This window comes from Prionailurus viverrinus, chromosome A2, assembly GCF_022837055.1.
Source record: "Prionailurus viverrinus isolate Anna chromosome A2, UM_Priviv_1.0, whole genome shotgun sequence".
NCBI classification, from domain to species: domain Eukaryota; kingdom Metazoa; phylum Chordata; class Mammalia; order Carnivora; family Felidae; genus Prionailurus; species Prionailurus viverrinus.
Genome location: NC_062562.1, coordinates 17,595,819 through 17,618,797, shown reverse-complemented (window position 1 = coordinate 17,618,797; position 22,979 = coordinate 17,595,819). Strand labels below are relative to the sequence as shown.

Sequence of the window (22,979 nt, the reverse complement as noted above, 5' to 3'; positions counted from 1 at the left end):
GCACCAGCAGGGCCAGGGCGAGGCCAAAGCACCGGAGCCCCGCCTCCTCCGTTCGGGCCCGCCCCGGAGCTGCCCGTCGCCGCATGCCCACTCCCACCGGAAGTGCGTCACCAGCTAGGCTCTCAGCCACCCGCGGCCGTAACTAGAAGTCGAAACAAAACAAGCGGCTGAGGCGGCGGCGACGGGACGGGGGAGGGGCGCGCCGGAACCGGAACCGACCAGACGCCGGAACCGGAACCGAGAGCGGGTTGCCAGGGCCCTAAGAGGGCTGGCGGCGGCGGCCTCGCTCGGTGAGTGGGACGGGCCGCAACTCGCCTGTCTGGCAGGAGCCAGGGAGGCCGGGACGCGGGCCCCGGGCTGCCTGTTCAAGGTCATGTGCCGTGCCAGTCTCGACTCCTCGAACCCCGCGGCGTACCGGGCCCACCGATGCGGGCGGGGCCGTTACTCTACGCCCATGGTCGGCTTCCTGCCTCCAAGAGGGCTGGCGGCGAGCGAGGGTGGCTTCCTGGAGGAGGTGGTGGAGGGCGCAGGATTTGGAGGCTGGAGCTGAGTCGCAGCCCGGCCAGGGCGCTGGTCTGTAGTCTTTAACCCCGCGCAGCCGTGTAGGCCGACATGGTCTCTAGACAGACTCTTGTCTCAGTGTCGCCGCGAGAATGGGGAGGGACGGGACCTTAAGCTGGGGCCTGGTGCAAAGAGGTGGAGGGTGTCCACCCCTCGGCTCTGGATCTGTCGTCATTGAAGATCCAGCCCACCAGCCCCCCATAGAAGAACGTTCCTCTACCCCCGCCACACATACACGCTGGGGAACACAGAGTAGTCACTGTTTGCTCTGCTCCCGTCTCAGGCCAGGCTTGAAGCTGCCAGGGGTCCTGGATTCATTGTTCATCCCTACCCTTATCTCAATTTTGAGAACTTTATTTTGGATGGAAAAACCGCCCAGAATCTACTGGCGGGTTTGTGGGAAACTGGGTAGGAGGTCGCTAGCCCACTTCTCATGAGTGAGTGGATCTAGGAAGGAAGGGGATGCTGTCTGTTTCAGTCTCAAACTGGATACCCAGCCAGCTTTGGCTCTGGGGCAGGTTTGCTGCTGAAAGGGTAGTGTGACAGCTGGATACCCTTTTCACCCCAGTTTTGCAGTCCCCTCTCTGCTTGGGACAGCAGCTGGAGAGAAAAATCTCTTGGGATGTAGGAAGAAAACCCAAACAGCACATGGAAATAGTTTCAGAGGAAGGTGGGAGTTGGCAGGCAGCAGGTGGAGCCCCTTAACCCCAGGACCTTGCCTGTGCAGTGGTAGCACCTGAGTTGGGCCTGTCGTTAGCCACAGAGCCTGGTCCCCTTGCTGCTTGGTTGTCTTCTTTCTGCCTTCCTCCTTCACCTCCTACTTCTCGGGTGGTGACTAAGCAGCCAGCGAGAGTGAGGAAAAGTGAGCACCCTGCTCAGAGTGCCAGCCCTGTGGGCTGGAGCCATGGCTCCTTTCCAGATTGGTGGAGGAGCCTGGTTCCAGGCCATGGCTGCCTTGACCTGGCACCTTCTCAGTGAGGCTCCCATCTTTGTGGGTCTGTATAGCAGTCAACTAGGAGTCTCTGCCAGAAGTTGTTGTTGCCACTGTATTGTTTATTTCCTTTTCAGAATAGTCCAAGAGTGTCCAGGGCCACATTAGGTGGTGAGATATTGCTCTGTAGGGTTAGTTGTATCCTGGGTTGCTGAGCTCTGGTTGTAACCAAGGAGCAAATTGTTGGGCCTTGGTAGTGATCACTGCTTCCTTCTCATTAGGCTGTCAGTTCCTTGTTGGAGAATTTGGCCACAAAGAGTTGCCAAGATAGCTGGGCCAGGAAGAAAGCGCCGTAGCCCTGACCCAGACGCCGTTGCCGACCCCGGGGCACTCTGGCTGTCGACCAAGCGGCTCAAGATGTCTGGTGGGGCCAGCACCACGGGCCCAAGGAGAGGTCCCCCAGGACTGGAGGAGGCCACCAGTAAGAAGAAGCAGAAGGATCGAGCAAACCAGGAGAGCAAGGATGGAGATCCTAGGAGAGGTGAAAGTGGCATTCCCAGAATGTTTGTGGTCTCCTCCTCCTGCCTTTTGAGCATACAGATTGGGGGTTGGGAGATGACAGTTCTTTCTGTGTTGGTCTGATACCAAGAGAAGAACCCACAGCAGGCTGGGTAGAGCCTCAGCTTTGAGGTCTGCATACTTGGCTGAGATACTGAAGATGGTGCTTGGTGGAGTGGTGGGGTCTTGGAGGCTGCCTCCCCATCATCATTTCCCTGTTCTTTTCTTTGTTGTCAGGGTCAGTGTCCTCTCGGGAGGAGCAGGCCAAAGAGGGTGAGTAATGAGTTGGCCTTTTGGATGCTAGAGTGCTATGGGTGAGGAGGGCGCACTGGGGCTATAGCCTTCATCTGGAGCAGTCCTGTTAGGGCTGGGTCTGTGGCACCTGCTTGTCCCCATTGGGAGTTTATGGAGACCCTCACAGTCTTGTTGGTACTCCTCCTACAGAGTTGTTGCTTGATTGGAGGCAGAGTGCAGATGAGGTGATTGTCAAGCTGCGTGTGGGAGCGGGTCCCCTGCGGCTGGAGGAGGTGGATGCTGCTTTCACAGACACAGACTGCGTGGTGCGGCTTCCAGGTGTGCCCATCTGCCCTGAGCCCAGCAGTGTATTTGAATCCTCTGATATTCCCCACCACAGTTCACTGCCCTTATTCTATTTCCAGGTGGTCGGCAGTGGGGTGGTGTTTTCTATGCTGAGATAGAAAGTTCTTGCACCAAAGTACAAGCCCGCAAGGGTGGCCTCCTGCAGCTGGCACTGCCCAAGAAGGTGCCTCTGCTCACATGGCCCTCTCTTCTGGTAAGTTCCACAGCAGAGTAGGGTAGGGATACCCAGTGTGGTTGACAGGGCCTGACTGCTGTATCTTTGGTAGAAGAAACCTCTAGGGACCCAGGAGGCGTTGCCAGGGCTGCGGTGTCAGGAGAATGGGCAGGAGCCATCTCCCATTGCCCTGGAGCCAGGCCCTGAGCCCCGGCGGGGTAAACAGGAGGCCCGGAACCAGAAGAGGGCCCAGGGCCGTGGTGAGGTAGGCGCAGGGGCTGGCCCCGGGGCCCAGGCAGGGCCCAGCGCCAAGAGGGCTGTGCATCTCCGCAGAGGGCCAGATGGGGAAGGGTCCAGAGATGGGCCTGGACCCCAGGGCGATGCCCCCCCCTTCTTGGCTGAGACAGCCACCCAGGTGAGAGTGGGGTACCTGTGGGAGATGGGAGGGTAGGGAGATGGACTGCAGTGGGGGGCCACCTGCCAGACCTAGGGCTGATTCTGCCCACAATCTTGCCACAAATAGGCTGAGGCTGAGGAACAGCTCCGGGTACCACCGCTGAACCCCCAGACCTGCCTTTTGGGTTCAGAGGAGAATCTAGCACTCTTGGCAGGAGAGAAGACCGTGTCCCCCAGGAATGATCCAGTCTCTCCAGCCATGGCTCGGAGCAGAGATCCTGAGAAAGGTGACCGTTCCAAAGAGGAGATGGCAGAGGCAGCAGATGCTCTAACCTTGGTGGATGGTAAAGGTGGGGCTGGGGGTGGTAAGCAGAGCCCTAGGTTGGGTTGCAAGGTTGGTGGATGGATAGGGAATAGAACAGCCACGGGCTGGAACCTGTCCTGGGCGGTGCTGAGCTGTGGTTTCAATGTAGAGCCGGAGTCCATGGTGAACCTGGCATTTGTCAAGAATGACTCATATGAGAAGGGCCCAGATTCAGTGGTGGTGCATGTGTACGTGAAAGAAATCTGCAGGGACACTTCTCGAGTGCTTTTCCGCGAGCAAGATTTCACGCTTATCTTCCAGACCAGGTGGGTGGGGTGGCAGGAGACGGGGCAGACAGTGCACTTCAGGCAGGACATTGTATCTCATGCTTTTCTTCCCACCCTTCCTCCTGCCCTGCCCCTGCTCTGCTTCTGCAGGGATGGAAACTTCCTGAGACTACACCCAGGCTGTGGGCCCCATACCATCTTCCGTTGGCAGGTGAAGCTCAGGTGGGTGGTTCCTGGCCCCAGCACTATGCCTGTCCCACCCTGGGCTCCGTCTCCCTGGCCCATTTAGCCCAATATCCACTCCACCTAAGTCCCTGAGCTCAGCCTTTCCCCACAGGAACCTGATTGAGCCTGAGCAGTGCACCTTTTGCTTCACGGCCTCTCGAATTGACATCTGCCTCCGAAAGCGGCAAAGTCAGCGCTGGGGGGGCCTGGAGGCCCCAGCTGCACGAGGTCTGCACACGAGCTCCCTTCATCGTCCAGCCCACATAACTCGGACCCTCATCCCCACCACATGCTGCTAACCACCAGCCCCCTCATTCCCCCTTTTTAAGGTGCAGTGGGTGGTGCAAAGGTTGCCGTGCCGACAGGTCCAACCCCTCTGGATTCAACCCCACCGGGAGGTGCCCCCCACCCTCTCACAGGCCAGGAGGAAGCTCGGGCTGTGGAGAAGGAAAAACCCAAGGCTCGATCTGAGGACACGGGGCTGGATGGTGTGGTGGCCCGCACCCCCATGGAGCATGTAGCCCCAAAGCCAGAGCCACACCTAGCCTCGGTGAGAATCCTGGGTGGGGAGGGCCAAGGTTAGAGGCTGGAGAACCTCAGGGCTGCTCGCTCATGCCCCTCCTTGCTTCCACAGCCCAAGCCCACGTGTATGGTGCCTCCAATGCCCCACAGCCCTGTGAGCGGAGATAGTGTGGAGGAAGAGGAGGAGGAAGAGAAGAAGGTGTGTTTGCCTGGCTTCACTGGCCTTGTCAACCTAGGCAACACCTGCTTCATGAACAGTGTCATTCAGTCTCTGTCCAATACTCGGGAGCTCCGGGACTTCTTCCATGGTGAGAGCAGGGCCTGGAGCCCAGGGCTGTGGCAGAGGGGAATCTTTTCCCTGCTCACACCTGTACTTGGCTGCTGTCCCTAGACCGCTCCTTTGAGGCCGAGATCAACTACAACAACCCACTGGGGACTGGTGGGCGTCTGGCCATTGGCTTTGCTGTGTTGCTCCGGGCACTGTGGAAGGGCACCCACCATGCCTTCCAGCCTTCCAAGTTGAAGGTGATCTGTGGCCATTCCTACCCCTGGCTAGAGTGGGTGGGGAAGGCTGACCAGCTGGGTACGGGGTGGGTGCTGGGTCTCCGTGCTCACACTTGGCCCCTGCATCCAGGCCATTGTGGCGAGCAAGGCCAGCCAGTTCACAGGCTATGCGCAGCATGATGCCCAGGAGTTCATGGCTTTCTTGCTGGATGGGCTGCATGAAGACTTGAATCGCATTCAGAACAAGCCCTACACAGAAACTGTGGATTCAGATGGGCGGCCCGATGAGGTCAGTCAGGGTTGGGGGCAGAGGTGGGCATATCTCATGCACATCCCAGTCCCCAGGGCTCCTTGATCCTCACCACTCTGCTCCTCAGGTGGTGGCTGAAGAAGCATGGCAGCGGCATAAGATGAGGAATGACTCTTTCATCGTAGACCTGTTTCAGGGCCAGTATAAGTCGAAGCTGGTGTGCCCTGTGTGTGCCAAGGTGTGAAGGGCTCCCCTGGAAAGAGGCTCCTAGCTTGGTCTAGCTAGCTTGGTCAAACTGGGGTTGGAGGCATGTGCATCTTTAGATGCTGTTTGGGCAAAGAAGCTGACGGAGGCCTTCGGCTGCTTTGTGGGCTGCAGAAATCAGGCTGGGTAGGTTTCCTGACTGAGGTTAAAGGGGTGTTTGGGCGCCAAGACAGCAATAAGGTGGGGCAGGGGTATGGGTAGTATTGGGAAGATGTGGGGTACAAGTGAGGGGCAAATTGATAAATGGTGAGGCTGAGCAGGGCCTCGATTGCCAGAAAGACCCTTCTAGTCTGTCTGGTGTTCTCAAACCTGAGAGTTTGCTGGTTGGCTCTGAGGCCCTGAGAGCCATCCGAGTGCCTGGATTGGGCTCCCTGGGTGTGAGCATCCTGTTCCTGACTCCCTGTGCAGCCACCTAGTGCCACTTGTGCATCCGCAGGTCTCCATCACTTTTGACCCATTCCTCTACCTGCCAGTACCCTTGCCACAGAAGCAGAAGGTTCTCCCCGTCTTCTATTTTGCCCGGGAGCCGCACAGCAAACCCATCAAGGTGAGAAGTAAGCTCCTATTTCTGGGCAATCCCGAAGACCCCGGTCCACCTCCCCCAGGGTCTCTACTCTTGTCACCACAGTTTCTGGTGAGCATCAGCAAGGAGAACTCCAGTGCAAGTGAAGTGTTGGAATCCCTCTCTCAGAGTGTCCACGTGAAGCCTGAGAACCTGCGTCTAGCTGAGGTATATCTGTCTTTCCTCAAGCTCTTACACACATGGATCTGTGTATGTACTTAGGGTGTGCAGTCACATGTGGATGGTTGTTGGCATCCGTGTACATACACACAAATGTGCGTGTGGCTGCACAGTGGTGCACTAGGGGGTGAGGCATGGGTGAAACCAGGCTTTTGGGCTGTGTAACAGAAGTCTGTAAGTTCCCAAGGTTCCCATCATCAGTGTTTACTCCCCCTTTGGGTGAGGGCCCTCAACTGCTTTTCTGTCTTCCAACAAGAAGCTGGAGCTGGAGGGCTACCTTTCCCCCCAGCTGTTGTTCTCCCTCCATCCTGCTACTCCCTCGTATTATCCAAGATGTGTGTGATAGTCTTCCCCTAAGTTTCCTAGCTTCCAGCCTGGAAGTGCTCTTTTCTTTGGGGATAGAAGTGGGAAGGAGCCTCCTCAAATGTGACCCCTCCACTGTAACAGCCATGTTGCAGTCTCAGCAGGACCCCACTAATTGATAGCAGGGTAGAGGCCTTCAGTGTGGTGAAGTGCTGGTTTCACCAGAGTACTGGTTGGGTTGATACTTTCCCTAGTCCTGACTTTCAGGCTCTCTGAAGCACCCGACTGCTTATTTTCTTAGGCACTGAGGCTGGTATCAGCAGAGGCATATGCTGCTTTGGGGCCACAATCCCCACTCTGCTGCCTAGACCCAGGTTCAGGTCCAAGCTTTCTTGTGCCCTGGGGCAGGACTATAGAAAGGGCTTGTCCTCATGTAGGATCTGTGTGTCCTCTGTCCCCAGGTGATTAAGAATCGTTTCCACCGTGTATTCCTGCCCTCCCACTCATTGGACACTGTGTCCCCATCTGACACGCTCCTCTGCTTTGAGCTGCTATCCCCAGAGTTGGCTAAGGAGCGGGTGGTGGTGCTAGAGGTGCAGCAGGTGAGTGAGGACCAACCTGATGGCACAAGGCCCTGTGGGAGGGGGCATTCTCAACCAGGCTGACCTTGCTGAGCCAGACAACCCACCCTAGCGCCCCCAGGTGCCCAGCATCCCCATCTCCAAGTGTGCAGCCTGCCAGCGGAAGCAGCAGTCAGAGGACGAGAAGCTGAAGCGCTGTACCCGGTGCTACCGCGTGGGCTACTGCAACCAGTGAGGACCCCCGCGGTCCCCCCCCTTTCCCTCCTCTTCACATTTCATTTGCCACCCTATCTCCTCTCCTCTCATAGAGGCACATGTTTTAAGCCCTCCACCGATCACTCTACTCTGCCAGACTCTGGGGGAGGCGGGGCTGGCATACCCAGTTCCCAAGGCCAGAGGCTAGCCCCCGGTGGAGAGTTAAAAGAGGTGGGGCTAAGGCCCTATTCTTACTTCCTCCTTCTCTCCAGGCTCTGCCAGAAAACCCACTGGCCTGACCACAAGGGTCTCTGCCGCCCTGAGAACATTGGCTACCCATTTCTGGTCAGTGTACCTGCCTCACGTCTCACTTATGCTCGTCTTGCTCAGCTGCTAGAGGGCTATGCCCGGTAAGTGTCTAGTGGTTGGATGAGGGTGTGGTAGTTGGGGGAATAGAGACGCCAGGTAGGCTTGTCAGGATTCTTACTTGCCTTGCTCCCTGTTGCCAGGTATTCTGTGAGTGTATTCCAACCACCCTTCCAGCCTGGCCGCATGGCCTTGGAATCCCAGGGCACTGGCTGTACTACGTTGCTCTCTACTAGCTCCCTGGAGGCTGGGGACAGTGAGAGGGACCCGATTCAGCCGCCTGAGCTCCAGTTGGTGACCCCCGTGGCTGAGGGGGACACAGGGGTCCCTAGGACATGGGCGGCTCCTGATCGGGGCTCTGTGCCCAGCACCAGTGGAGTTTCTTCTGAGGTGCTGGCCAGTGGGCCTGTTGAAGTTGGCTCCTTGCCTGCTGGTGAGAGGATGTCTCGGCCCGAAGGTAAGAGTCTGGTGAAAGGCTCCGCAGCTGGGTAGGGGAGTTTAGTGGGAGCTTGTTTAGGTCCTGGTAGGTAGGGGAGCTCTGATTATATGTTTTTTCACAGCTGCTGTGCCTGGATATCAGCACCCAAGTGAAGCCATAAATGCCCACACCCCTCAGTTCTTCATCTATAAAATTGACGCATCTAACCGAGAGCAGCGGCTGGAGGACAAAGGTGTCTGAGGCTATGGGTGGAAGCCATGGGTAGGCTGGGCTGGCCGTTCTCTACAGCTACATGACGCCTCTCCCTGCCCATCTCTAGGAGACACCCCCCTGGAGCTGGGTGAGGACTGCAGCCTGGCTCTAGTGTGGCGGAACAATGAGCGCCTGCAGGAATTTGTGTTGGTAGCCTCCAAAGAGCTGGAGTGTGCTGAGGATCCAGGCTCTGCTGGTGAGGCTGCCCGTGCTGGGCACTTTACTCTGGACCAGTGCCTGAACCTCTTCACTCGGCCTGAGGTGCTGGCGCCTGAGGAGGCTTGGTGAGGATGGGGTGGCAGGCAGGTGGTTGGGCAGGGTGGGGTGGAGATCTGCTGGTCTTAACCTCACCTGTGTCTGCTGTCAGGTACTGCCCACAGTGTAAACAACACAGAGAGGCCTCCAAGCAGCTGCTGCTGTGGCGCTTGCCCAACGTACTCATTGTGCAGCTCAAGCGCTTCTCCTTTCGGAGTTTCATTTGGCGTGACAAGATCAACGACCTGGTGGAGTTTCCTGTTCGGTAAGTGATGAGCCCTGGTGATGGTAGTCAGGTTATAGGGGGTACCATCCTGGGCACCTGTTGACTCTTTGACCTTTCTCTGGCTGGGACCACAGGAACCTGGACCTGAGCAAGTTTTGCATTGGTCAGAAAGAGGAACAGCTGCCTAGCTACGACCTGTACGCTGTCATCAACCACTACGGAGGCATGATTGGCGGCCACTACACTGCCTGTGCCCGCCTGCCCAATGACCGCAGCAGCCAGCGCAGCGACGTGGGTGAGGGCACATGCAGCCAGCAGGATAGGTGGTAGGCGTGGGGGTGCAGGTTATGTTCACACTCTTCCCACTTCACTGTAGGGTGGCGCTTATTTGATGACAGCACGGTGACAACAGTAGACGAGAGCCAGGTCGTGACGCGTTATGCCTATGTTCTCTTCTACCGCCGGCGGAACTCTCCTGTGGAGAGGCCCCCCAGGGCAGGTCACTCTGAGCACCACCCAGACCTAGGCCCTGCAGCCGAGGCTGCTGCCAGCCAGGTGAGGCGCTGGGGAGGCTTCATAGGCTAGTGAGCCCGATTCATAAACGGGAGGGGGTGGGGCACAGCCTCCTCTCTTCCAGCCATAGACCCCTGGAGCTTTGGGATTTGTGATCTTCTTACATCAGAGTCCTAGTTAGAGGAATCCCCATGCTGTAGTGACACTTACAAAAGGTGCATGCACAGCAGCACGTTGCTGTTGGCATGCATACAGGCACCCTCTTGGCACAAGCCTACGTAGCTGCTCTGAACCTCACTGGGTAGGATGCCATAAACAGACTGTACCCGACACTCACCCAGCTTTCCTCTGCACCCTCCTCACATGCCAGCCAGCCCACAGACTCTCATTTGTCATCACTCCCTTGTTCTGATGTGCACTCAGGACAGGGCCTGTCCAGACTGGCCATGGCTAGGGTGGCCGCCACCCTCTGAGGTGAGCGTCAGTTCCTGCTGAACCCTAGGGGTCTTCCGTCCCTTATTGACATGGGATGCCATAGGTCTGGTTGGTGGGCACTGCTGCATCTCTCTTTGGACTTGTTTCCTCTTTGCTGCCCTCTTCTCCCTTGAGCTCTCGCTGCTCAGATGCAGAGGAATCCCAGTAGATGACAGTGGTCACAGTCTATCGGGACATGGGTGGGAGGGAGCCAGATTACTCAGGTTCACAGCTCTATCCTCCATGAGCTCCTCTGTGGGAACCCTGGGCTGAAAAACTGACTAGCTAACCATCCCCCTCCAATCTCCACGAGAAGCTGCATGTCAATTGGGAAGCTTTTTGAGGGAGCCAAAATGCTGTCAAGATTCACCTGCCCTGGTGCTCTGTCTAGACAACTCTGCAAATGGCCCATTTGGCTCCCACCTGCCCACCTCCCTGCTGCTTGACTTGGGATGTGTAAGGAGTTAGTGCCAGTAGTCTTGGGTGGGAGCATCATGGCCAGGGGACACTGGGTCCCTCCCTGCCCTCCTGCCCCAGGTGCTGATGGCCGTTTCCACACACTGTAGGCTTCCCGGATTTGGCAGGAGCTGGAGGCCGAGGAGGAACCGGTACCTGAGGGGCCTGTGCCCCTGGGTCCCTGGGGGCCCCAAGACTGGGTGGGCCCCCCACCACGTGGCCCTACCACACCAGATGAGGGCTGCCTCCGGTACTTTGTTCTGGGTACCGTGGCAGCTTTGGTGGCCCTCGTGCTCAACGTGTTCTATCCTCTGGTATCCCAGAGTCGCTGGAGATGAGCTCGACTGCAGGCAGCAGCTGTGAGCTGGCCCACCTGCCTGCCCATCAGGCAATGCCTGCCTCTGTGGTGGGGACCAACTCTGGGCTTGGGCCTCAGTGTGTGCGTCTGGTGGGTGAGGGTGGGGACTGTGGCTCCTGCCGGGACAGAGCATCTAGGGTGGGTATCCGTCCAGCTGTTTGTCCATTCATCCTGCTGCTCTGACCTGTGGCATGGGGCTTAGTCCTGCCCAAGCAGCTTCCTGTATTTCAAGTGTTAATAAAGCGAGACTGTTCAGGCCCGATCTCGTCTCTCTGTCTCAACGCCGCTGCTGTCTGCGCCTGCCTTGGAGCCCTCCCTTGGGTGCCGGGGCTCTGAGCCAGCACCCCCGGGATGCCAGGCAGCATACTGGGCAGCCCCCAACCCCTGTCCTCATATTCTGTTGCAGGGACTAGGCCCTGGCCAGGCCCCCGAGGTGGCCCCCACGCGGACAGCCCCTGAACGCTTCGCCCCCCCTGTGGACCGCCCAGCCCCCACCTACAGCAACATGGAGGAGGTCGATTAGCAGGTCCCTGGCTGGTGGGGGAGGTGGGGACTGGGTTTGGGGAATCTCCCACAGAGGGCCAGCTCTTTGCCGCTTCTCCTTCGCTAACCCAGAGGACACTGGCTTCATCAGTGGGGGTTGGGGGTGTGATTGAGGTGGGAACCTCACAGGTTGGGCCCTTTTGTCAGTTTGACCCTCCCAACCAGTGGACCTTGGCTTCTCCAGCCACTCCCAGTGCCGCGTGATTTGATTCTCAGTTGTACCTTCAATTCTTTCTGACTCGCACCATAAACGTTATATAATTTTATTCTAAAAATTGTAATTTTTTTTTTTTTTTTTGCATTTTGGAAGTGATTGCTGCTGTTTAAATATATTTTAAAAATAAATGATAAATAAGCAGACTTAGTGACTATGATGCACCAGGTGCTGTGGCCACCTCTCCCCATCGAGAGGGGAGGTGTGTGTGTGTGTGTGTGTGTGTGTGTGTGTGTGTGTGTGTACACATGTATGTATATAGGTAGGTGTATTAAAGACCCTGAAGGTGCTCTGGTCTGAGTAGAGATGGTGGGGTCCCACTGTAGCCCCTGTGGGTCATGAAGCCCCGAGTGCCATTAGCTTTCTGGGGCCTACCTGCTGCCCTTTGATCCCACCAGTTCTGGGTCTCATATGGAGGCAGCTATAGTGGACATCACTGTCAATATCTTCTACCTAAAGGATGGGTGAATACCCCATGAGGCTCCAGAAGTTGAGGTAAAAGGTGCAGGCACTGGAGTAGCCTGGAGCTGACTGCCAGACACGTCAGGGAAGACTTGTTAGCAAACAGGAAGCACTGGGAGTATTGCCTTCTTCCTTTCCTAGTATCAGGTTTTTCTTTGCTGTAGCCTGAGCACCATCTGGATCTCTTAGTGGAGAACAGAGCAGGGGAAAAATGCTGTGGTGAGAGAGACCCTGCTCCACAAGGAGGATAGGCAGAGAGACCAGAGCTCATCTTGGCTGCTTTCATATGGAGGGAGGTTGCAGGGTCCTGGCGGGCCATTTCTTCCCTGGAGTCCCTGAGACCTTGGCTCCTGGCCATTGCCCCAGGCTGTTCACCCATAGTGGGTCTGCAGTCTTGTCCTAGTTTCAGAGCCCCTGTGACCTTGTGAGAAGCTTCCTTGACTCTCTTCATGGATAATGTTGCTTCTTCCTCTGTCCAATTGCTTGGAGGTAAGGATGGGTGTCTCCAGCTGGAGGAGATGGGGACCAGAGGTACTCATGAGGCAAGTGTTAAGATAAAGCCAGAAAGAGTATAAGGCAGGCAGCGGTGGTACAGGATCCTGGCAGCCCTGTAAGTCCATCCCTGTCCCAAGCCTCTGGGGCCAGTCATACAAGAAGGTTAGCATGTGGGCCTTGCTACTACCCTTTAGCCTTGGCTGGAGTTAGGGGGGGCAGTGAGCAGAGGGAGCTCTTGGAGAAAGCTACCCCCGTGACCAGTGTTGGCTTTTCTCTATGGGAACAACAGCACAAGGGCTGTAGTGGGGTTGCTGGCTGGGGGGTGGGGCTGGGGTTGGGAGCCTGGAGAGCGGGGTGTGAGAACCTGCAGAAATGGTGGAATTGCAAGATGACTGCCATTGGCTGGCATACTGTGGGAGGGCCTGCTAGGTATGGGGTACAACAGGATTGTGCTGGGTCTTTACTGTGTGCAGCTCCAAGTGTCTAGCCACTGGGGGTCTGCCTGTACTGGATGCACTGATCAAGGGGCTCCGTCCATCCCTGACCTGCTGCTGTTGTGTCTGCCATATAACCTTTCTGTGGCATCTGCACTGTGGCTCTACTGCCTGTGTGCTGTCAGTTTATGCCCCGGGACCCTGCTTCTTCCCATGCCACAGCTGGGCCTTGCAGACTGTTGCCTGGCTTTTCTCCTTGTGATCATCTTTTTCTTGATTTTCTTTGAAGTGGTGCCAAGGGCTCATGCAAACTAGCCAGCCCCTGGGCTGGGCCATAAAATTTCATGATTCTGTCCTAAGTCCTAGGGCTCCAGAGGACTGGCTAGCCTGCCACTGCCTCTGGTGGCATTCTCGGTAGCACTGGTGGGGCTACCACTTCATCCTATGACATGGAGCCACAAGGTCCACAGGGTAGGCACCATGAGAGAACCAGAAAAGGGGTTAGTCCCTGACTCCATTGAGGGGGCCATCACCAGACCTGCAGAACTCAGTGATGGTGGTGATGGTGCTGTAATAAATCCTTTGGTGGCATCAGGTACAGAGGGGACAGTGGATGTGGCAGGCACTCTTCAGCATAGGCACCTTTGTAGTGGGCTAGGCACCTGTAGCTGTAGACTCAGCATAGGGCTGGTGTGGCTGAGGCTCCCCTTCTTGGTGCCTGTCTATGGCACCACTGTACTGCATCCCCTGCTCAATCCCCTACACCTAGTTGGCCTTGCCTGGGCTGAACATCAAGCTGGTGTCATGGGGAGCCAAGACACAGGACGAGACTTAGATATTGATAGAGTGTGTGGCACTGGGAAGAACCTGGATGTGGTCATCATGTGGGACCCAGATGTAGGCCCAGAAATGAAACTTGGTCATTAGTGGGATATAGCCACAAAGCAGGACACAGAATATGGATAGATTGCAGTCAGGATCCTGCCCAGTTCTTGAAGGTACACAAGTATGTGACACCAAAGCCTCAAAGAGCCTGAGTTCCAATCCCAAATTTGGGGATCTCTTCACCATGCTAGCAGCTCCAGTTCCACAAAGAAAACAGACTGTTCTGTTTTAGCCCCATTCTCAGCAGGTCCTAGAAGTCCAGTGAGAGATGGTGGCGAGACCCTCCCAAGCACAATAGGTATCCTCAAGACAGTATTTCATCTGCCCCACCCTATCCCAACTTCAGTAAAATGCCTTGTCAAACACTTGCAGATGGTTTTCAAGGTCTAACTTGCTGGTGGTTTTCGTGACATTTGCATGCTTTGACAGGGGAGGGTAATTGTGACAGAAGATTTTAAAACCAAATCATTACAGAACATCTACGAGGTGCTTCCTGGCCCAAACCCCTCTCTCTCCTGACCAGGTGTGTCTAGGTGGGCGCCTGAAAAGTGCCAGACTTACAGAGCCCGCTCTTTATCTTGACTGGATTTCCCGGGCTTCATTTAGCTCAGCTGTTTCCATGACAACTCCAAAGCTGTTAAGTCAGAAATGTGATAGGGACTCGCAATTGCTCCCAACAACGGAACTAGGATGGTCCCAAGGTTCCCAGGGCTGAAGGAAAAAAATGGAAAAGCAAAGGGCCATGCCTGCTTCTACCTCCTGCTTCTGTGCTGAGCAACTTCCCTCCAGGTCGGCGGCAAATCTCCCTTGAAGTCCTATCGCCCTCTACCCCTTAACCTCCGCAAGAGACCGCGAGCGCAACGACGGAAGTGAAGCGCCCGGAAAGGCGGGTTTGGGCCGGCTCTGCCTTTTAAAGGGCGCTGCAGACCCTGGCGAGCCCGCCCCCTCCCTTCAGGAAGGCTACCATTGGCTTTCCCTGGCGGCTTCGCTCTCTTATTGGTCAGTGGGCTAATGCCAACGTGCAGATTGGCCCCAAAGTTTTCTTTCGGTTTCCGGTGTGCCAGCGATGGCGGCCCTGGACTCCCTGTCGCTCTTCACCGGCCTTGGCCTGAGCGAGCACAAGGCCCGGGAGACGCTCAAGAACACGGCTCTGAGCGCGCAGCTGCGCGAGGCGGCGACCCAGGTGCGAGTCCCTCTGTCCTTGGCCCGGGCTGCCGACTGTGCCCCAAAGCTGGGCTGGGTCCCGATCCCGATCCTGACCTACCAAACTTGTCTAACTCAGGCTTTTCTTACTGGGCGTGGGGCTTCTCTCCTGAATCTCCTCGGACTCCCAGGCGCAGCAGACTCTGGGCTCCACCATCGACAAAGCCACCGGGACCCTGCTCTATGGCTTGGCATCCCGACTCAGGGATCCCCGGCGTCTCTCTTTTCTTGTGAGCTATGTAGCCAATAAGAAGATCCACACCGAGCTCCAGCTGAGCGGTGAGACCCCTGCCTGTCCTCCCACTTCCACCTCCAACTCCTCCCTTTAGCCAAGACCGCTGTCTGCCCTTTCTGTCAAGTGCCCCAGCATTCTCTAGATGCTTCATGCTGCACTCCTCTCTAAATCCAGGCCCTGGCACTGAAGGATGGAGAGGGCCACCCCTGGTGAGACTGACTGGGGAATAGTGTAGGTCTGAGGGAAAGCCTCTTAACTGTGGTCTCAGGGCTTCTCTAGGGTGGTGGTGCAAGGCTTAACCTCTGAGGAGGCAAAACTGTGATTGGGGTTTCATCGGGGTAGGTAAGGCCTTGTCTACCTGCTTCTTGGAGCTGTGATGTCACTCACTGATTCTTCTTTCTCAGCTGCCCTTGAGTATGTGCGAAGTCATCCCCTGGACCCCATCAACACCCAGGACTTTGAGCAGGAATGCGGTGTGGGTGTCATGGTGACCCCAGAGCAGATTGAGGAGGCTGTGAGTCTTTCCTTAGGCATTGGGTACCTCCTTAGTGCTGATCCTGGAAAGGAGTGGCTCATCTTCTTCACCCAGGCAGACCCAGGGTGAGACTGTGGGTGCCTAGAAGCGTTTCAGAAGAACGCTTTTCTGAACCACATTGGTTTGGCTTTCTTGCAGGTGGAGGCCGCCATAAATCGCCACCGGCCCCAACTCTTGGAGGAACGTTATCGTTTCAACATGGGACTGCTGATGGGTGAGTAGGGCCTGTGTCAGGGGACTATATTGTTCTCTCTGGTCATGCCTTCTTTTCTGGGTGTAAGTGAGAGAGAAGAGGGAGGAATAGAGCATCTTAAAAGTGGTCTGGTTGAGGGGGGTGGTGGTGTGCCTGGGTGGCTTAGTCAGTTGAGTGTCTGACTCTTGATTCCGGCTCTGGTCATGATGTCACAGTTTGTGAGCACAGAGCCTGCTTGGGATTCTCTCTCTCCTCTCTCTCTGCCCCTCTCCCCTCTCAAATAAACAAACATTAAAAACAAAACAAAAAACAGTGGTCTGGCTGGTCCCAGGCTCTGGTTCTTGAGGTCAACCAGGACCTTTTCAAGGAAGGAGGGTGGGAAGTGTCCTTCTTGGCCTTTCTGCAGCTCTTTGTGCCCATGTTTCTAGGAGAGGCTCGGGCTGTGCTCAAGTGGGCAGATGGCAAAATGATCAAGCACGAAGTAGACATGCAGGTGGGCAACTCCTTGAGCTGAAGCAGGCAAAGACCCTGCCATGGACAGTGCCTAAAGTCCACTGAGGGGTAATTGGGAGTGGGAGGGGAAGAGACACTGTCCATATTCTGATGGTGGATAGTAGAGCCTGGTGTGGAGGGGCAGCACCTTGGTGGGCAGTGAGAGTCTTGGGCCTCTGGATTGTGCCTAATTTGGGGTGAGTTTCTTTTCTCTGGACTTAAGTTGCCTTATGTTGTAAATAGGGGTGATAAATTGCCTTATATTGTAATAGGGGTGCCTTCATCTCAGGATGATGGCATAGAATCACAAGAGGCTGATGGCTGAAGTAGATTGTTATCTTGATGCTGAGCCCACAGTTACTCTCTGTAAATGGCAGTTTTTGTTACCTGTTTTGCTACCAGTTTTTGGACTCTCAGGGGGGACAGAGCATTTGAGGCCAGCAAAACCATGTGAGGAGCAGAAGTGGGATGGGCTAGGTAGGTTTTTCAAGGCAGTGCTTGTAGGCAGGCCAGGAAGCCCTTAGGTGGGTGGGCACGTTCCATCAGGTGCTTCTTGAAAGAGAACACTCCTGTTTCAGCCCTGACTCTGGTTTTTGCTCAGGTCCTTCACCTTCTGGGGCCCAAGACGGAGAATGATCTAGAGAAGAAGCCCAAGGTGGGGCTGAGTATGGTCCTGGGTCCCTGGGGATGAGGTGGGGTGGGCTGAGACTTTAGGCTGGGGAAGGGAGTATGTGACTCCAGTGATCCCAAGACCAGGAGAGACCCTGACCCAATTTCTGGGCTTCTTTCAGGTGTCAAAAGCTCGGCCAGAAGAAAAAGACCGGAGGACAGCAAAGGATGTGGTAGAGAATGGTGAGAGGCTTGAGGTTCCTGTCTGATTCAGCTCCCTGACTTCTGGGCTTTCACCTGATGGGTCCTTACAGCCCAGTCTCCTCAGGCCATTAGCATACTCATCACCCTGCCTTCTGCTGCCAGACTGGAATTCCTGGTGTTTCCTTTGTTCCCATTACCCAGAGACTAGTATGAGGAGAACTGAGAAGTCTGGCTCTGTATCTCTTATCTCTTATCTCTGTGGTTAGGGAAAGAGGGGCCCGCTTGGTTCTATTCTGGTTGCAGGATGTAGGTAGTACTGAGAGGCAACTCCCTGAGCTGAATGGGATAGTTAGCTGTGTTTAGAGGATCAGAGGATTAAGTTTTCCTTGTTCTATTCTTCACAGGTGAGGCTGCTGGTCAGACCCTGTCTCTGATGGAGCAGCTCCGAGGAGAGGCACTTAAGTTCCACAAGCCTGGTGAGCAGGCAAATCAAAACCCTGGGGAGGGTGAGCAACTCTTACATCCAGAGTATGGAGCATTGGGCTGCAGCCCAGTCCTCAGGCTTATTCTGGCCCTGGCAGGTGAGAACTACAAAACCCCAGGCTATGTGACCACTCCACATACCATGGATCTACTGAAGCAGCACCTGGAGATCACTGGAGGACAGGTGTGTGGAAGTACTGCAGGAAAGTTAGTGCCATCAACACTTGCCAGAGGGCCTGGGCTGCTTTCATGCTGCCCCATCCAACCTATCACCAGAGCCTCCCTGGCAAGGGGCATCTGTTGCTTTATAGTAGTCTTGAGTTCTGGTTTAATTTCTCTGTTCCCATTTTCTTTATCTCAGGTACGTACCCGGTTCCCACCAGAACCTAATGGAATCCTGCACATAGGACATGCCAAAGCCATCAATTTCAACTTTGGCTATGCCAAGGTGAGTGTGTGGGAATCTGGCAATCAGGGTGACCACTTGCTGCTCCCTTGATTGGATACCAGAAAAGTGTCCTTGCCTTTCCTTCTGCTCCTATGTTCCCAGAGCAGACAAAGGGCATGAAGGAGAATCACATATGTGATAGGTAGCTAGGAATCCATTGGGCTTATTGGGAAAAAGTTCTGGGTGAGACAGTGAGTTCAGCTTTGGGGAAATGCCCATTGCAACCCCTCAGGTTTAGAAAGAGGCTGTTTGGAATTGATGTAAGATTCCTTGCTTAAGGTATTTCGATACAGAGGATGAATGAAACTCCTGAAGGCATTTCAATTCTGACCTGGGAGAGCTCAGTTCAACGAGTTGGATTTTGGGAGCTGATGATGTGAGAATTCACATATTCTGTGACTCTCCTAGGCCAACAATGGGATCTGTTTTCTGCGCTTTGATGACACCAATCCTGAGAAGGAGGAAGCAAAGTTCTTCACTGCCATCTGCGACATGGTGGCCTGGCTGGGTATGGGCTGGGCAAGGCCTGGGAAGAAAGACCTGGTGGTCTTTCTTGGGCTATGGCTTGCCATTGGGTATCCCTGGTTGGATGTTCACATTGTGTCTTTTTCTGCCCCAGGTTATACACCTTACAAGGTGACATATGCCTCTGACTATTTTGACCAGCTGTATGCCTGGGCTGTGGAGCTCATCCATAGGTGAGGCCAGGTCCATGATGTAGAGCCAGGCAGGCTGCCCAGGACATAGCTATCTTGGGTGCTCACACCTTTTCCCCATAGGGGCCAGGCGTATGTGTGCCACCAGAGAGGAGAGGAGCTCAAAGGCCACAACTCCCTGCCCTCACCCTGGAGGGACCGTCCTATAGAGGAGTCACTGCTGCTCTTTGAGGTGGGATTTGGGGGGTGGGGGAAGCAGCTGGATCTTTGTGGGTCAGGATGCTGAGAAAGAGATGCCTCTGTGCTGAGAGGCAGCCTGAGGCCTTGCTCCTGTCAGGCAATGCGCAAGGGCAAGTTTGCAGAGGGTGAGGCCACACTGCGGATGAAGCTGGTGATGGAGGATGGCAAGATGGACCCTGTGGCCTATCGAGTCAAGTACACACCACACCATCGCACGGGGGATACCTGGTGGGTGTGAGCATGGGGTGGGGCTGTGGAGTTGTAGAGTGGGGTGGTGGGCCATGGGTAGGGCAGAGTGGGGTTGGATGGTGGGGCCCATTGCCTATGCCCTGCAGGTGCATCTATCCCACCTATGACTACACACACTGCCTCTGTGACTCCATCGAGCACATCACCCACTCACTCTGCACCAAGGAATTCCAGGCCCGGTGAGGGAGCTGGGCCCATGGGTGGGTAGGGCCAGTGGGATTCTAGTAGCCCTTCCTGTGGTCTCTGTCTGGTCTGAGGTGGCCAGACCTGACTCTACCTTCCCACCCCAGACGCTCTTCCTACTTCTGGCTGTGCAATGCATTGGATGTGTATTGCCCTGTTCAGTGGGAGTATGGCCGTCTCAACCTTCACTATGCTATTGTGTCTAAGAGGAAGATTCTCCAGCTTGTGGCAGCTGGTGCTGTGCGGTAGGTGTAATCGTTTGCCTCATTATACGTTGGCGGTACTAGTGGCATGTACTGCCAAAGGGCTTTTCACCACCTCCTTGCCCACAGGGATTGGGACGACCCACGGCTCTTCACGCTCACAGCTTTACGTCGGCGGGGCTTCCCGCCCGAGGCCATCAACAACTTTTGTGCTCGGGTATAGCCCAGTGGGTTTGGTGGGCAGGTAGGGATTGAGGACAGCATTTGCGGTGTTGCTGACTGATGCTGATCTTTCCTGCTAGGTGGGGGTGACAGTGGCACAGACCACAATGGAACCCCATCTGCTAGAAGCCTGCGTGCGTGATGTGTTGAATGACACAGCCCCACGGGCCATGGCTGTGCTGGAACCATTACAGGTCATCATTACCAACTTTCCTGCTGCCAAGGTAGGTATGCCTCAATGTGTGCATGCGTGCGTGCGTGTGTGCATGTATGTGTGTTGGGGGTGGTGCACCTGCGTCTGGGCATGGGGGGGTCTCAGTGCCTAGTGTGACTCAGACACCTATCTCCTGCTATAGTCCTTAGACATCCAGGTGCCCAACTTCCCGGCTGATGAGACCAAGGGCTTCCATCAGGTTCCCTTTGGACCCATAGTCTTCATTGAAAGGACTGACTTCAAGGAGGTAAGTGGGTGTGGAGGGTACTGTTTGCTGCTAAGCCCCGTCCTGAGGTCCCTTTATCCTCCTCTGTCAGCCCACCTACTTCTTACTTCAGATGAGTCAGTCCCTGCCAGACATAGAGATGGGGGAGAAGCCTCTTGTACCTATTTGCCCCATTCAGTCTCTTGTGTCTGCATCACTTCCTACCTCTAGGAGCCAGAACCAGGCTATAAGCGCCTGGCGTGGGGCCAACCTGTGGGCCTGAGGCATACAGGCTACGTCATCGAGCTGCAGCATGTTGTCAAGGTGAGAGCTGGCTGCAGTCTAACTACCTCAGTGCTTGCTGCAGGGAGGATCTGGGTATGTGCAGCTTCCAGTCCTTTTAGTGGTTCCCAGGTCTAATTGCAGGCCCCTTGACTTCCAGGGTCCCAGTGGCTGTGTAGAGAGCCTGGAGGTAACCTGTAGACGGGCAGATGCTGGAGAAAAGCCCAAGGCCTTTATTCACTGGGTGTCACAGCCTCTGACATGTGAAATTCGCCTCTATGAGCGACTGTGAGTGAACAGAGCTGGGGTGCGGGCAGATACAAGATGGGCATTGCCTGCTGTGGCTACCCAGCTGGAGTCTGACCTTCATTCTGGCTGCAGATTTCAGCACAAGAACCCTGAAGATCCTGCTGAAGTGCCTGGTGGATTCTTAAGTGACCTGAACCCGGTAGGCTCCTGGGGTGTAAGGTGAGGGTGGTGGGTCTCCCTGGCTGGATGGCCACCTGAGTTCCCTGCCCACAGGCATCGCTTCAAGTGGTGGAGGCAGCGTTAGTGGACTACTCTGTGGCCCTGGCAAAGCCCTTTGACAAGTTCCAGTTTGAGCGGCTTGGCTACTTCTCCGTGGATCCAGACAGCTGCCAGGGACAGGTGCTTTTTACCTGCTTGCCCTTTCTACAACAATACACTTGTGGCAGCCATTTACTGTGGCATTTACTTTGCCAACATTCCCTTAGTTAACTGAGTTGGGGTTCATGTTTTACTGATGAGGAAATGGGTTCAGAGGTCCATGCACAAAATTTTGTATGGACCCTGGCTTTCTTACTCCTCAAGGTGTAGGGGTCCGCCATAGTGGTGGTTATAATCCTTATAAAATGGAGGCCCAGGCCATCAGTCCCCTACTCACAATCATAAAGTTATTGAGAACCTGAGTGTTCTGACCCTCAGCTCCTCAGGGACGAGGTGAGGGTAGGGTCCAGTGAGGTCTGGGCCTTCTAGTCTGGTTCTGGCTTGGTTGTCATTCTTCCCCCTCTGCCATCCAGCTTGTCTTCAACCGGACTGTCACACTGAAGGAGGACCCAGGAAAGGTGTGAGCTGTAAGGAAGCCTCATGGACCTACCTCATCCTTCTGGAAGCTAGGGCTACCCAGACTCCATGTCAATAAAGAACAGCTAAATTCCCTGGAGTCTGTGTGTTATCTGTCTGCACTTCCAATCTCTGAGGACCTTAGAGATTTGCTGGGGGTAGGGAGGAGGTGCAATGCACACTGAGCAATACGGACAGCTCTGAAACCACTGTTGCATTTCTAGCGCTCAAGGGCAGGCGCCTGGGCCTGCCTGATTTGAAATCCTCTGCATCTGGTCTGAGGCACTGGCAGGATCTGGGTGTTGTTCCACTGTTAGGAACCTTGTGCTAGAGGGATCTGGAAGGTTTGTGTCTGCCTGTGTGCCTAGGCAGATGAAAACAGACTTGGTTCTCCATCCAGTCATTCGGCAAATAATTATCGAGTACCTACTATGTGCCAGGCACAATGAGACGAGGAAGACTTCTGTGGTTTGCCTTCTAAGATGACCACCTAGTTGGGGAGACAGAGGGTGGCTAGGCACTGTGCAAGAGAGATCTCCCTGGGGACTGCAAGGCTGGAGGAAATTCCTGACCCAAGTCTGTGCCTCAGACTACTCTCAAGAAGTGACTCCTTAGGGAACCCCTAAGGACCAAGATGTTTGCCAGGGCAGGAGAAACAAGTGCAAGCGCCCTGAGGCCCTTTAAAGGAAGTCTACAGGAGAATGGTTGCCCTCTGGGGCAGTGTGGGCTACAAGTGAGGCCCACGTGTGCCTGCAGCTTTAACACCCTCCACATTTTCCCTGTATACAAACACAAGCCTACCCAAGGCCTGCTTTAAGGTGGACTGGGTTGCGGAAGGCTGGATTAGGATGACAGCAGATTGAAGAGGGGGTTCCCAAATGTTAAGGACTCCTGCTGGAGAGTGACTAAGGCCTTACCAGGTAGCATTATGGTATGGGGGCGCAGGGCCTAGATCTGGGGCTATGGGCGCTACCTTAAGCAAGAGCCCGGGCCCCGCCCCACGTAGGGCTGCGCAACTGAAGGAGGCCTGGGATGGCTGCTGAAGGTTGGTCCAGAGAGCAAGCTTCGAGCCCCAACCAGCCCAGGCTCCAACTCCAGGCCAATCTCTGGCCCTGGCTCCGCCCAGCACGGAGGGGCGTCCGAGGGCGGGGCGCTCCGCCCTACACTCCAGGCTCTTCTTGCGGTTTCTGGGGCCCGAGGCCAGGCCTCTAGCCTCGGCAGTAGCGTTCCCTTTAAGTGTGGCCAGGAGGCAGCCTCAACTCTCGCGGGATCCGACGCTTCGGTTATCGCG

The 22,979-nt window shown here is 55.5% G+C and overlaps 2 protein-coding genes across 21 annotated transcripts; both read left to right on the top strand.

The window, feature by feature from the left end:
* Positions 1 to 133: 133 nt before the first annotated feature.
* USP19 (ubiquitin specific peptidase 19) lies at positions 134 to 11,619 on the top strand. Of its 19 annotated transcripts, none has more exons than XM_047827446.1 (27): positions 134 to 290; positions 1,774 to 2,033; positions 2,288 to 2,323; positions 2,495 to 2,623; positions 2,710 to 2,843; positions 2,920 to 3,219; positions 3,328 to 3,544; positions 3,674 to 3,830; positions 3,942 to 4,013; positions 4,129 to 4,244; positions 4,352 to 4,566; positions 4,651 to 4,846; positions 4,930 to 5,063; positions 5,173 to 5,331; positions 5,420 to 5,530; positions 5,993 to 6,103; positions 6,185 to 6,286; positions 7,063 to 7,203; positions 7,295 to 7,413; positions 7,650 to 7,787; positions 7,887 to 8,200; positions 8,304 to 8,414; positions 8,502 to 8,718; positions 8,802 to 8,954; positions 9,050 to 9,210; positions 9,292 to 9,470; positions 11,123 to 11,619. In XM_047827446.1, exons 2-27 carry the CDS (start codon positions 1,910 to 1,912, stop codon positions 11,237 to 11,239), a joined length of 3,963 nt encoding a protein of 1,320 aa, XP_047683402.1. In that variant the 5' UTR covers positions 134 to 290; positions 1,774 to 1,909; the 3' UTR covers positions 11,240 to 11,619. The 19 variants fall into 19 exon arrangements, with proteins under 19 accessions (XP_047683402.1, XP_047683400.1, XP_047683395.1 ...); XM_047827444.1 differs by having other exon boundaries at positions 4,346 to 4,566; XM_047827439.1 differs by having other exon boundaries at positions 3,328 to 3,550; positions 4,346 to 4,566.
* Positions 11,620 to 14,780: 3,161 nt separating this feature from the next.
* Positions 14,781 to 21,788, top strand: QARS1 (glutaminyl-tRNA synthetase 1). 2 transcript variants are annotated; one of them, XM_047827448.1, is made up of 24 exons: positions 14,781 to 14,932; positions 15,084 to 15,231; positions 15,592 to 15,701; positions 15,861 to 15,936; positions 16,344 to 16,408; positions 17,009 to 17,062; positions 17,199 to 17,259; positions 17,625 to 17,696; positions 17,802 to 17,887; positions 18,065 to 18,151; positions 18,560 to 18,659; positions 18,771 to 18,849; positions 18,931 to 19,039; positions 19,145 to 19,275; positions 19,383 to 19,475; positions 19,587 to 19,724; positions 19,812 to 19,899; positions 19,985 to 20,128; positions 20,261 to 20,365; positions 20,555 to 20,647; positions 20,766 to 20,893; positions 20,987 to 21,053; positions 21,128 to 21,253; positions 21,646 to 21,788. In XM_047827448.1, the coding sequence occupies exons 1-24, from the start codon at positions 14,816 to 14,818 to the stop codon at positions 21,694 to 21,696; spliced, it is 2,328 nt and encodes a 775-aa protein (XP_047683404.1). In that variant the 5' UTR covers positions 14,781 to 14,815; the 3' UTR covers positions 21,697 to 21,788. The 2 variants fall into 2 exon arrangements, with proteins under 2 accessions (XP_047683404.1, XP_047683405.1); XM_047827449.1 differs by having other exon boundaries at positions 14,804 to 14,932; positions 15,032 to 15,396.
* The last annotated feature ends 1,191 nt before the right edge of the window (positions 21,789 to 22,979 follow it).

Excerpts from the sequence above, each read along its gene's own strand:
- USP19 (XM_047827417.1), top strand. The coding sequence starts at position 1,910 with ATGTCTGGTGGGGCCAGCACCACGGGCCCAAGGAGAGGTCCCCCAGGA. Across the intron at positions 3,220-3,327 it reads TGGCTGAGACAGCCACCCAG|GCTGAGGCTGAGGAACAGCT; the intron begins GTGAGAGTGGGG and ends TGCCACAAATAG. Across the intron at positions 4,014-4,128 it reads CGTTGGCAGGTGAAGCTCAG|GAACCTGATTGAGCCTGAGC; the intron begins GTGGGTGGTTCC and ends CTTTCCCCACAG.
- QARS1 (XM_047827448.1), top strand. The coding sequence starts at position 14,816 with ATGGCGGCCCTGGACTCCCTGTCGCTCTTCACCGGCCTTGGCCTGAGC. Across the intron at positions 19,476-19,586 it reads ACCAAGGAATTCCAGGCCCG|ACGCTCTTCCTACTTCTGGC; the intron begins GTGAGGGAGCTG and ends TTCCCACCCCAG. Across the intron at positions 20,366-20,554 it reads AAAGGACTGACTTCAAGGAG|GAGCCAGAACCAGGCTATAA; the intron begins GTAAGTGGGTGT and ends TCCTACCTCTAG.